Raw genomic sequence first — 14047 nt, 5'->3', positions numbered from 1 at the left:
AGCATTAATATATGTGCTCTTACTATGAGCAAGCATTGTTTGCATGAAATCCAATAACACTTTAGTAAATTTGTGTTTATGCTTAAATAAAAGTGATGTTTCTGGTTCTGTTTTAAAATACAGTTCTGGAAACAAAGTAGTTCAGATTTGGCAATTGTAGTTGGGCAGTAATCTAACAATTTGAAATTTTTGAGGCCAACTAAAAATTGGATGTTGAAAACTTGGTAAAATTTCTGGATTGCAATTGCTTATCTGCAAATAAGAGCCATTCAAAATAGTGTAATGGGAAAATCTTAAGTTTTGTTGGAAAGATAGTCTGTACTTTTTTTTGTGAACAAGTGAGTACTTTCCAGAACTCAAATCTATGACTGTAGGAGTCTAAGCTGGTAGGATACAATCTAACACCAGAGTTGATTGAAAAGGCAGTAAAGAGCATTTGAAGTTTGAATGGAACCTTCAATCCTTCAAGAACAGCTTCTTCCCTGCTGCTGTCAGACGTTTGAATAGACTTATCTTGCATGAAGTTGATCTTTCTCTACACCCTAGCTATGACTGTAACACTACATTCTGCACTCTCTTGTTTCCTTCTCTATGAACGATATGTATAGCCCGCAAGAAACAATACTTTTCACTATGTTAATACATGTGACAATAATAAATCAAATCAAATTCATGAACTTAATTTTGTAGATATCCTATTGGCTGAAATAGTTGCCATTCTTTCTTGACCCTTAAACTCTTCAATTGGCGTATTACCAAATGGATTTCAAAATCATTTTACATTTGGTAAATGATGTTCAGAAAAAAAAACTGATGTCAATCTTTGAAGTAAGTTTGATAGATTTCTGTTAATTCAAAGACACTTTGAACAACTTTGAATAATCCAATAAAATTCTAATCAACTATTGCTGAAAAAAGAGACATGCTGTCAAAGCTTTTCATCCTACACTCAAGACAGATGCAAGAATACCAAATTTTAGAAGGAACAACAATCTATACTGCATGAGAAAAAGGATGCTGGATGGTTGGCAAGTGGACTCTGGCATTCTTATATTTGTCCTGATGAATGCAAGGCTAAAAGCTTTGATAGAGGGTTTTTTTTCAGCAATACTCAAGTCAAATTAAGTAACTTAACACCAAAGTGACTGCAAACAATTAATAACTATTGGGGCAGTAAGGGGCATGTGAGAAGATGGGTGACTACATTGGAGTGCAACAGAGACTGGGTGAGTTGCAGATTAGGTTCACATGGGAATTCAGTGGGTGTGGGAAACAGCCATGTCTTGTGTTAAGATTTCAGAAACTGCTTTGGCCAGGTTATTTGACAGCTTGCATTGATATGATACTTTTACCTCTCAGGATATCTTAAAGCACTTCATATGTCCTCTACCCATTAATATACCAGTTGGTAAATAATTTCTTTATTTACTTTTTCTAAAATATTCATAATTATCAACATTTTCCTAGAATAGAAAAAGTTATTGAAAACTTAAAGGCTGCTCTTCCCTCTTCTATAACCTGATTTATCTTGATGCATTTCTTTTATACCCTTTTGATGGCATTAATATCCTAGAAGAGGGCATTCTAAAGTAACCGCAGCGTTCTAACTGAAACCTAACCAATTCCAGCATTAGCCTTACTATCTGCATTTGACTCACCAATGCTATTTATAAAATCTAGGATTTCATACTTTAATAATTTGATCAACTTCTTTTCAAGATTTGTGATTCTGAACCCCTAGCTTGCGGTCCTCTTATTAAGTGGTGAAAACTTTATGAATATTTCAGCTATGTATTTTGCCAAAAATATATCTGTTATCTGCACTAATTTTCACCCAGTCTTCCCAATTTAGCTATTTTGTGTTCTCTTGCAATCACTTTTTTCTGTCTGCAAATTTGCATCCATATCGTCCCAAGAATTTGCTATCGCTGTTTCCAGTCCTTGGCCAGATTTGCATTTGTGCTGTCACATTCCTTTTAATATCCTAAATCATGATTTTACTAAAATTATGAACTATCCTACCAAATCCTTTTGAAATGCAGATACAGAACATTTTCTTTTTATCGTCTGATCTACAAGGGCGGGTTTAAGGGCATAGAATTAATTACTTCAGAGAAAAGCTAGCTAACAATATTTTAAGGGAATGGCCCCGGAGGAATATTTGTGGGATGAATACAAATTAAGTTTAGAAATGAAAAGGTATAGTATGGAAATGTGGGAAAATTGCATTATTGTTTGAGGAAGCAAGCAGTTTGGTGTACTAGTTTTTATAAGTCAATGGCAGAGCTGCTGCTTTGCTCCCCTCTATTAAATGGGATTTAGAGAAAATTGAAGAAAAAGAACATCCCAAATATTTGAATTGGCAGCTTTGTAGAGGCTATCAGGATGATGGGCCATTGCATCTAATGCTTCCACATGGCCCTGGGCATGCATGATACTGAAAATGTTTTCTACTACAATATTGCACAAACTTTGCTTTTTTAACCCTTGTTTTATTGGGGCATAATTACAGCAGAGAATGTATGTTTCATTGCCCCTTCCTTTAGACTCTTGTAATGGGGTTAATAAGACCATAAGATATAGGAGCTGAATTAGGCCATTCGGTCCATCGGGTCTGCTCTGCCATTCAATCATGGCTGATATGATTCTCATCCCCATTCTCCTGCGTTCTCCCAGTAACCCTTGATCCTCTTATTGATCAAGAACCTATCTATCTCTGTCTTAAAGACACTCATTGACCTGGCTTCCACAGCCCTCTGTGGCAATGAGTTCCACAGATTCATCACCCTCTGGCTGAAGAAACTCATCCTCATCTCAGTTTTAAAGGAGCGTCCCTTCACTCTGAGGCTGTGCCCTCGAATTCTAGTTTCTCCCACTAGTGGAAACATCCTCTCCATGTCCACTCTATCTAGGCCTCTCAGTGTTCTGTAAGTTTGATCCCCCTCATTCTTCTAAACTCCATCAAGTATAGGCCCAGACTCCTCAACCGCCCCTCAACCGCTCCTCATATGACAAACCCTTCATTCCTGCGATCATTCTTGTGAACCTCCTCTGGACCCCCTCCAAGGCCAGCACATCCTTCCTTAGGTATGGGGCCTAAAACTGCCCACAATATTCCAAATTGGGTCTGACCAGAACCTTATACAGCCTCAGCAGTACATCCCTGTTCTTGTAGTTTAGTCCTCTAGAAATGAATGCTGACATTGAATTTGCCTTCCTAACTACCAACTGAACCTGCATGTTAACCTTAAGAGAGTTCTGAACCAGAACTCCCAAGTCCCTTTGTGCTTCAGATTTCTGAAGCCTTCCCCCATTTCAAAAATAGTCTGTGCCTCTCTTCTTCCTACCAAAGTGCATAATCTCTCACTTTCCCTCATTATATTCCATCTGCCACTTCTTTGTCCACTCTCCTAGCCTGTCCAAGTCATTCTGCAGCCTCACTTCCTCAACACTACCTGTCCCTCTATATACCTTTGTATCATCTGCAAATTTAGCAACCATGCCCTCCGTTCCATCTTCCAAATCATTAGTGTATATTGTGAAAAGTTGTGGTCCCAACACTGACCCCTGTGGAACACCACTAGTCACCGGCTGCCATCCTGAAAAGGACCCCCTTATCCCCACTCTCTGCCTTCTGTCTGTCAGCCAATCCTCTGTCTATGCCAGCACTTTGTCAAAGGCTTTCTGGAAATGTGCAGTAAGGAGCCATTGGGTGCTGCAACTAATATCTGACTGATCATATGCTTGCTCCTATCCCTAATTCAAGAGAAATCCTAAAGAAAGAAAATGGCATTTATGTGGTGCCTTTCCTGACCTCAAAATATATCAAAGCTTTTAACAGTCAATTAAGTAGTTTTGAAATGTTTTCACTGTGATAATGCAAGCACCATGTGTGGTGATTGCCCCTTTTAAGGGCAACACAGCAGAAAAGGGTCACCTGGTTTGGGGACCAGTTGGGACTCAGTGGGTAATCACCCCCGGGGGTGTGAAGTCCTCTTAAGCAGGAGATATGTAGGGGACCTAGGTGCAGCCATGCGGTTGTTGTAGGCTGCTGAACAAATCTTATTTAATCCTTTCAGTTTTCACTCATGGAATCTCTGGAAGTGCATCATTACAACATAGCATCATACAACATGTGCATAACAAGCCCCACAAACTGCAGTGTGCTATAACCTGATCTGTTTCGTTAGTGATCTTGGTTGAGGTGTGAGTAGGGGGAGCTGGAAATAATGCCATGGTATCTTTTAACCTCACTCTGGAAACATCTGAAAGATAAAGTACAGCAGTTCCCCCAATATTACACTTGGGTGTTACCCAAGATTTTGTGCTGAAATCTATAGTCCATGGTGGGACTTGATTGCACAACCTCACGACTCAGGCAAGAGCGCTACCACTGATTCATGACTGACTACAAAAAGGCCACTTGAGCTATATTCAAGCTGATCGGCAGTGATTAACATTTAAAACAATGTGCTGAACGTTTTTCAGTAAATGTTGAATGCTCCCAACTTTTGGTTTGCTTTTTATTTAGTATTGATATAACTACTTTGTATAAGGCAGAAGTACTTTTTGTGATTTAATGCCTGTGCATTCATTTTTGTGCATGAATCAGAATATTCAATTCTCTTAAAATGGTCTCTTTAAGATCTGACCAACTTGAGCTTCTTGGTTTGTGTTTATTCATTTTCACTTGATTACAGTTCAAAACTTCAGTAGTGTGCAAGTGGGCATGGGGGAAGAGCAAATAAATTGTTTACATTGTTAATGTGCAACTGAAGATGTTTCTGTCTCTTACAGGTGCTGGTGAATCTGGCAAAAGTACTATTGTTAAACAAATGAAGTAAGTATACAGTTTTTTGCTGGGCAAGTGGGTGAAAAGGTGTCCAGTTTTCCTTATTCTATTGTGACAGATTGTCTTTGTAAATTTTACATTACAGTTTTTTGTCTATAGGATTATACACGAGGCTGGTTATTCAGAAGAAGAATGCAAACAATATAAAGCTGTTGTCTACAGTAACACCATTCAGTCTATTATTGCCATTATTCGGGCAATGGGAAGGTTAAAGATAGACTTTGGTGATCCTGCAAGAGCTGTAAGTGGCACAAAAAATTGACATTTCAATAATGCCAATTTCATTATTCATCTAATTGTAATTAGAATAATACTTTATCTAGAAAACGATTTTTAAAAAGTTCTATCATGGATGTGGGCATCACAAGACCAGCATTTGTTGCTCTTGAACTTGTAAGGCCACTTCAGAAGGCAGTTGAGTCATGTAGGCCAGACTAGGTAAGGATGGCAGCAAACCAGATGGGTTTTCACTCGGTGATGGTTGTTATGGTCACCATTGCGAGACAATTCCAGATTTTAATAATTGAATTTAAATTCCACCTGTTACCATGGAGAGATTTGAATCCATGTCCCAGAGCACTAGCCTGGGCCTCTGGATTATCAGTCCAGTGACATGATCACTATACTGTCTTCCCTTAAAAAAAAATTCTTAGACCAAACTGGTCAAATAATTTATTAAACGCAACACCACAGCAAAAAGAAAGGAATAATGTAGAACTGTTAAGATTGCTGTTTCTCAAAATAAAACCAGTTTGTGTTGGGAATAAGAGCTTTTTAATCTATTTGAAGAATATATCAATTTATTGATGTTGAACACCTACTTGCAATGAATGGAGCAACTGTTCTGCTTAAATTAGTTTTTAATTTCATTAGTCTTACAGTTTCAATGGAAAGAAACAAGGTGGATTATCAGTGGAGTCAGGTATGGTGAGGGTCGGATTTAAAAATCAGGTTTCTGGAGGGTATCTCTGGATCTGGATCCCAATGCCTCTAGGATACCCTCTAGTTTTCAAAGTGAAGATGGGGCGGTGGTGCTGCGGGGTGGTTGTGGATGATGGAAGGGAATTGGGAGTCCACTCTCCTTGAATTAATGGCCCATTAAGCTTCTTTGTAGCGCTTGTAGATGGGCTGGGGAGGCCAGGACTGCAACTTTAAAAAGTGAATTTGGCGATCCTGAACAACCTGATGCTTGTCAGTGCACAGATGTCATGTTCAAAACGGGGTGAAGGGGGAAGTTTTTTAATGAATTGTAAGTTACCAGGCCCTCATAGAATCCCTACTGTACCGAAGAGGCCATTCGGCCCATCTGCACAGACTCACTGACAGCGTATCTTACTCGGGCCCTCTCCCCTGCCCTACCCTTGTAACCCCACACATTACCATGGCTAATCCATCTACACATCTTGGGACACTAAGGGGCAATTTAGCAAGGCCAATCCACCGAACCTGTACATTTTTGAACTGTGGGACAAAACCAGAGTACCCGGAGGAAAGCCATGTAGACACCGGGGGGGGGGGGGAAGGAGGAGGAATGAATGTGCAAACTCCATGCAGTCACCAAGGCCAGAATGGAACGTGGATACCTGGTGCAGTGAGGCAGCAGTGCTAACCACTGTGCCACCCTAGGGATCTTACACTAGATTGTGCACATTTACCTTTTTGGCTGGATTGTCACACTCCTTTGGAGGACTGTTCTCCCCATTCTCTTTGGTAAGATAGTGGCAGGCCCTCATCATGGCTGCTGGATGTCTTTGCTGCTTGCGTTCTGCAGGGATCTCCTGCAGATGCTTGATACCACCAGTTGGACACTTGAACGCAATTATAACACTGCATTTCAAAACAGAGTTGGGGAGCAAGGTTGGCACCTGGAATTTATTTGGGTGCTGTGTTCCTGATCCTAATTTGAAAATCTGACTCATTGTTTTGTATTTTTCAAGGAGTGAAATAATTACTGATTAATATGCATGCAACAATATCCAGGTACTTCAATGGTATCTGTATTTAAAATAAATTTGAGATGAACTCTGTATTTCTCTTCAATTCATTAAGGAAGCAAACTATTTTTAAAGTAAAATGTTAATGTGAATAGAATGCATTTTGATAGTTCTAGATCTTAACATTTTATAAATAGAGGCATGAAGTATGAAAACAAAGCAAACATCAAACTTTAGAAATCAGTTGGTTAGGTCTCAGCTGGAGTGTTATGGACAAATCTAGGTACCAGAATTCTGATAAGATGTAAAGGCAATAATCAGAAGGATACAGTGGGAGAGTGAGAGAATGTTACCAGAAATAATGGGCTTGAGTGTTGAGGAAATGTTAGAGCTCGTATGCTCCTACACATTACATGCAAATACATATATGATACATTAATAGTGTTACCAGTATTGATTTATCATGTATGTATTTGCATGTAATGCAGCAGCTCAATAGGACACAAGGAAGCAGCACTTACTCCATTTCTGAAACGCAGAGGGTTAAGAGGTGACCCAATAGATGCCTTTCAAGCTGATGGGTTTTGATAGAGCACATCCAGAAAAACAATTCCACCTTGTAATTGTGTCAATATTCAGAGGCCAAGGTTTAAAATGATTGGCAGAATAGCTGGACGGCAGGGGAGGAGAATTTTCTTTCACTGAATTGTCAGGATCTGGAGCATGCTACCATAAAAGAGGGCGAAAGCTGATTTTGTAACTAAATTTAAAAGGGAATTGAACAGGTACTTGAGGATGAAGAACTTATTGGGTTACAGACAAAAAAGCAGGGATGCGAGACTAAATTATGTTAAGTTTTGGTTTTTTGTGCGAGCTACACTTTCCTGTGGAGCTAACTTGACTTTCAAAACTAGCCCTGATTGAGTGGAACCCCTTGGGGCACAGCCACTACAGCAAAACCTGAAAGGTCTCTCTACCTCTAGTCTTTAACAATTATCCCACCATTTTACTTGGAAGGATTGAGGATAGGATTGGGTGAATATCTAACATGTCTGATTTTGGAGAAAGTGACATTTTTCTAATACATTTGCTGCTACACATTTTTTTCTAAATGTTTCCTTTTCTGATCGAAAGTTTCCTTGTTCTTTCTCTCAAATTTTGAACTTCATTCTCTGGATGAAGGGCAGGGTTGACTGCTTAATTGGCCCATGTGGGCTAACAGCTTGACAATTAACTGTCTTCTCACTGGCAAAACATTGTAATTTTCAAACAACTATATAATCACAGGTACTCCACTGAACTATGGGCTGCATCCCACTATATAAGTGAGGTGGCTACTATGAAATCAGTGGCCTTCACATGTATTTCAAACAACAATGTATGCACAAGTATTCCACCGAAGCTGTAGACTCATACCACTATGTAAGTGAGGTGGCTACTATAGAAGCAGCAGCCTTCACTTGTATTTCACAGTTGCTTCTTTAAATTGATGCTCAAATGGAATTCAAAACTGGAACTTTTACCAGTATTAATTTATATATATATATATATATATATATACATTTGCATGTAATGCAGCGGCTCAATAAGACACAAGGAAGCAGCACTTAATGTTCTAACATTGTGTTTGGATTTGTTGAAAAGAGTTGATTAGAATACTCATGGCTCAATTTAGCATAACATTTACAATTTTAAACGGTGTTTAATGACTGTCATTTGAGGGATAATGGCTCAGGTGTGATATTTTATCTTATCAAAACATTTGATTACAGATAATTGAAGTTTGTGTGCATGGTAGCAATGGCAATCTTGGTTTTCAATGAGCTGAAATCAGTTTTCATGTCACGCAAACACTTCTTCCAACCAAACTTGTATTGACATCAATGGACAGCAGAAACTAAAACTGTTCATTTATGAGGTCTTCAGAAACTACTTGTTCACCAATATCTTTGAGTCATTTTGCCTGACTCTTCTGTCATCTGTTCAGTGACCTGATTATTTCTCACCCCTCTGTGAATTGCCTTGGGCTAGTTAGCTGCATTAAGAAAGGTGCTAACTTAGCAAAGTGCTTCTATCCTCCAAAGGAAACAGAGACACTTCTCTTGTTGCAGTGTCCCTGGTGTTACTATGACAATACCTAACACATAGGATTTTTTAATTGGATGCACAATGAGATTGCTTGCATCTTAATGCAAGCGAACATATTGTATTACTAGCACAGGTGTTGCACAGTTACATTAGTTGTAATTTATTTATAAATGATAGCAGATAATTTGGTCAAATACAGTACAAGGGGTAGAGTTTCCATTTTTAGATGCAGTTGAGAAACTGTCCTAAATGAACTTGAAATTGTGCTGGCTAGGTTGCAGTTCAAATTTCTGATTAAAACTCATTTGGATAATCACATGTCATATCTTCCGTGAGCCACTGCAATTGGCATCTTCAACATAATTGTTTTTTTTCCCATTTAAAATGTATTCCTTCTGATCTCGCACATTTTTATTAGTACAACTGAAAATGGGTTTATCACCAAAAATAAACATTTCCTCCAGCTATGAGTAACCTGATTTCAAATCTCTTCTCGACGGAAGCTTGGTATCATTGGTGTGCACTTAGTCAGTTTAATAGTAATTTTTTTGGCACAATAAAGCCGTTAAAATGTGCTTGCTGATGCCTGTGCACATAAGTCAATGACTGCAACTGTAAGAGGCGTCCTTAACCAACAGGACTTTGCAATTTCAACAAGAGTGCCAATGGTAGTTTTGTTGGCAGATCTAATGCAACCACGTTGAATCTTAAACCAGAGTAAAAGATCAAGCATACACAAATGCAAGAAGAAATACAGTATTTTTCAATTATATTGAATTTTTTTTTCCTATTCACTTCTGCTTTCACTTGTTTTATGGGGATAGGTGCATATGGTTAGATATCTGGATGACCTTGTTGACCAGTGACTTGAGACATGCCGAAGCAAGTTGGCTCTTGGGTAACATGTGTTAATATACTTACCCTACTTTGCATTTAATTTTCAATTTCTGTTCTACACATCCCATCTCCCTTTTAAGTTGTCCAATTAATGCATTTGAAATTGAGCCTGATTGCACCCTGTTTTCTCAATACCTAATTCTTACTAATCCATCCTGATTCAGGATCAGAATTTGGTACAGTTTAAAACTTGCACCCCGTTCAAACTTTCTGAGCTTGTTAGTTTGTTTTTTGTGGTAGAGTATTCTTGCGGTTTATTGTTTTGCCAGATGAAACAGCAAACTTCAGGCATCAGGATTGAAGAACCATTAGTGTGTGTGCTGTCAGCTGCTGACATCCATGCTGGTGTGGCAGGTGCTGACATTCAAGTAAACTTGCCAAATTGTTTTAAGGAGAGTAGCCAGGAAAACCTGCTTTTTATTGCTTGCATGTCTTCCTGTTACCAGTCTTAATGAATTTAATAAGTTTACTTTCGTGTTTCCTGTGGTTGCAGCTCCAGGAAGCACAATACTATGGTTAACACTGCTGCTTCACAGCGCCAGAGACTCAGGTTCGATTCCTGGCTTGGGTGACTGTCTGTGTGGAGTTTGCACGTTCTCCCCGTGTCTGTGTGGGTTTCTTCCGGGTGCCCCGGTTTCCTCCCATATTCTGAAAGACGTGCTGGTTAGGTACATTGACCCGAAAAGGTGCCAACTGTGGCAATTAGGGGAATTTCACAGTAACTTCATCGCAGTGTTAATGTAAGCCTTACTTGTGACTAATAAATAAACTTTAACTTTCTCAAATAATGTGTTATTATATTAGAAAGGGATTGGTCTGCATTATCACCATTCAGTTCACAACTGTTGCCACTCTCACTGAAATACAACTCATTACTTAGTCTACAAAACCATCTGTTGGCATGCCGTGGGTGAACATAGACCCGGTTATTATCTGTGGATTTATACATGGGTGTTTAGCTGCAGTAATTTCTGCAGGGTTGCACTTCGAACAGTTCCCTGTGGTTTACTAAATGAGATGGTTTGAAAGTTAACTTTGTCGGGTTGGCTGACTTTTTTTTCCTGTTGGGTTTCAACAATCATAATACGACAACAATAGCTTACAGTACAACAATCATTTAATAAACTTACATTTGGAAGAGGAAAAAAGAAAGGAAAAGAGAAGTAGGAGGAAGAAGCTCCCCAAAAAATAAAAATTACAGCAACAATCATATATATAAATAAAATACATACACACAACCTAATCAGGTCAATTACATGAAAGTAGAGAGTTGTAGTTCTTCAAAATAATCCAGGAAAGGTTGCCAATCTGTATAAAATTTGTCAGTGGTGCTTTTATAGTGTACTTTATATTCTCGTTTGAGATTCTGCACAAGTATCCAATTAGCAAAAGAGCAGGGCAGACTGCTTCCAGTTTAATAGAATAGTGTCTAGCCAATAATGTTGAAACAGTGAGTGCATCAGTCGGAATTTTTGTGAGTGAGATGTATTTGGTTCCATTCCAAAGAGTATTGTACTGGGAGAAGGTTCAATGTGACTACCACATTTGAGAGTGATGCAAAAGGTTTTGTCCAAAACATAGCCAATTTAGGACATGGCCAGTACATACTAATTTGAGGGGCTAGGGAGTATGGCATTTATCATAGGTTAGATCAAAATTTGGATAAATCTTAGATAATTTAACTTTGGATAGTTGAATATGATATCAGATTTTAAATTGTAGCAACCCATGTCTTGCACATAGATGAGAAATGTACATGAGAGAGAATAGACTTCCAGTTATCTTCTGATGAATCTGAATCAAAATCTTGCTCCAAAAGAGATTTTACGGTAGGAAACAAAGGACAGTGTAGTGAAATGATTAGAGAATATCATTTAGAAATGAACCCCTAACAAAAGGATTTCATTCTAATATCTATCAGTGATTTAGGGGACATAAAGGAAATTCAATATTGTTCAGATTTGCTGAGTTCTTAAAGAAATCCTTTCATCTCCTATATGGCTTATTATGCAAGATGTAGAAAATGTGTTGTCCTGCAGGTAGGCACTTTACCCCTTGAACTGTTCTGGGAGGGGCAAAAAGAAAATTAAATGGGAAAGTTTAGAAAAGAGGGGGATGTGGATGAGGGACATGTTTGAAATTCTATTTAATTCACATAGTACGAACCTTTTTCTTTAGGATGATGCTCGTCAGTTGTTTGTATTGGCTGGTGCAGCAGAAGAAGGGTTTATGACTGTGGAGCTTGCTGGAGTAATCAAGAGACTCTGGAAGGATAGTGGTGTTCAAGCCTGCTTCAATAGGTCCAGAGAATATCAGCTGAATGACTCTTCTGCATAGTAAGTATTATGTGCTGTGGTGTTCAACATTGCAGAAAATATGAAAATGGCAATTGCTGCAGCAGTTGCCTAAAGCTATTTTGATGGGAATGAAAATGCTAGCCTTAAGATAACAATTGAAAGCTGTAGATGCTTTCTACTAAATGTGATTATTTTACAGACAGTCTGTCATTGTAACAGTCTCATGGTGTGCAGTGATTTACCATAATTGTTCCTTGAAATCTTGACTAAGCTTTGGTCTTAATATCTCCCCCTTTTGGCCTGGTATTCATTCTCATTTCTGTTTCTGGAATATTTGTGATGTTTTACTACGTAAATGCTACAATATAAATGCAAGTTGTTTTAATATCCCGATTCACCCATGGAATTCTTGACTTTGATGTATCGCTTTTTAGGAATATATGGAACCCTATTGTAAGCATGTCAAATTTGTTTTTTTTTAATGGCAAGTCCAACAAGTTCACATTTGGGTTTTTGGTGGTTGATTGAGGCATTTTCTTTGGGAACTGTTGACTAAACATTTCAATATAAAAGGGCAGAAGTGAGAGTTGCCACTTGAATCTATCTAAAAATATGATGGTGCTGCACAATAGGCCTTAGTACTTCTGATGGGAAATCTGACAGGTGATATCTAGTAACCACTAAGGAAGTCTTCTTAAATGGCTACTGCATGATGATTGCATCAAGCTCAACCCTGTTACCTAATTAAATAACAGCATGTCAACATTCATCGTCTAGGTGGGCATGTACATCATGCACAAAGCACCAGAGGGTCAGACTTTTGGGAGGGGAAGAAATGTTTCTGAGCATTGAGTTTTCTATTTAAACTGAGCACTAATGTTTTTTCTAAAATTTTTAAAGGACTGTGGAAACTTGAGTAATTAAAAATATTTGAAAATCGTAACAGTATTTTGTGTGTCATTATTTCTAACTTTTATTCTCAAGTTATCTGAATGACTTGGACAGAGTAGCACAACCAAGTTACATTCCAACTCAACAAGATGTTCTAAGGACCAGAGTTAAAACAACGGGCATTGTGGAGACCCATTTCACATTTAAGGACCTTCATTTTAAGTAAGTACCATTATTCTTTAAATTCATTTTGCTGACCATTTTGCTTGCGTGATATACTGAAACTTCAAAATGAATAAACAAAAGGTAAAGTCTGCTAATAATTCAAGTAACATTAAAAAATTAAATTGAATAGTTAATAGTGAGCCAAGTGGAAGTTTAGTGTGTTTCTATATTTAGAAAAGATTAATTTAGTAGACTTAGTGTTTGTTGTGTTTTCTTATACTGCTCTTGTATAAATAGCGCCATTTTTTCTCACATTCGATTCAATGTTACAACAGCCACTTGCATGGCTGGAAAAATTAATCAGTGGATACAGTGTTTTGACAAGTGTATTTTCAGTTTTTGTTAATGCAGAATATACTGGAAAATGTCTTTGTTACTGGTTTTTGCTGGAATAAACTTGAATGATTTAAAGAGGATGAAGGTGCTGTGAAATGCAATTTTGTAGAACAGGTAGTGAGAAACTAGGAAAAAGATTTGAATAGTGCAGTGATTATCTCTTGGGATTAGAAAGTTGGCCTTTTTGACCAATCCCCTGCAAAACAGGCAGTGCAAGAATTATTTGAAATTCAGCATTTATTTTTAAGTTTTACCTTTTGACTAACTGAAATGTCATAACATCTCTGTGCCTCACCTAAAGCAATAGAGTTCGTTAAAGTGGAGAAAATATGAAAGCAACTATGAAATAGAAAAAGAAGATCTCATGGCATCCTATTAATCAGCTGCCTTCACGTTGCATTCTTATTGGTTTTGTAGCTAAAAGCCTAGTCGGCACAGCTTTGGGTTTAACGAGGGTTGATTTTGGACTTGTCTGTATTGTATTCAAGTGATGCAGTTTCATTTGGTAGCTGGATAGATGGAAGTAC

The 14047-nt window shown here is 38.1% G+C and overlaps 1 protein-coding gene across 1 annotated transcript in view; it reads left to right on the top strand.

The window, feature by feature from the left end:
• LOC144507968 (guanine nucleotide-binding protein G(i) subunit alpha-1) overlaps positions 1–14047 on the top strand; it is a 52333-nt gene that overhangs the window by 28098 nt on the left and 10188 nt on the right. Inside the window, exons 2-5 of the mRNA XM_078235590.1 lie at positions 4798–4840; positions 4952–5093; positions 11950–12107; positions 13053–13181. Of these exons, the coding sequence (XP_078091716.1) occupies positions 4798–4840; positions 4952–5093; positions 11950–12107; positions 13053–13181 (472 nt within the window). The remainder of the gene's footprint in view (positions 1–4797; positions 4841–4951; positions 5094–11949; positions 12108–13052; positions 13182–14047) is intronic.

Source organism: Mustelus asterias, chromosome 19 (genome assembly GCF_964213995.1).
Source record: "Mustelus asterias chromosome 19, sMusAst1.hap1.1, whole genome shotgun sequence".
Taxonomy (NCBI): domain Eukaryota; kingdom Metazoa; phylum Chordata; class Chondrichthyes; order Carcharhiniformes; family Triakidae; genus Mustelus; species Mustelus asterias.
This window is presented reverse-complemented; position numbering and strand designations above follow the sequence as displayed.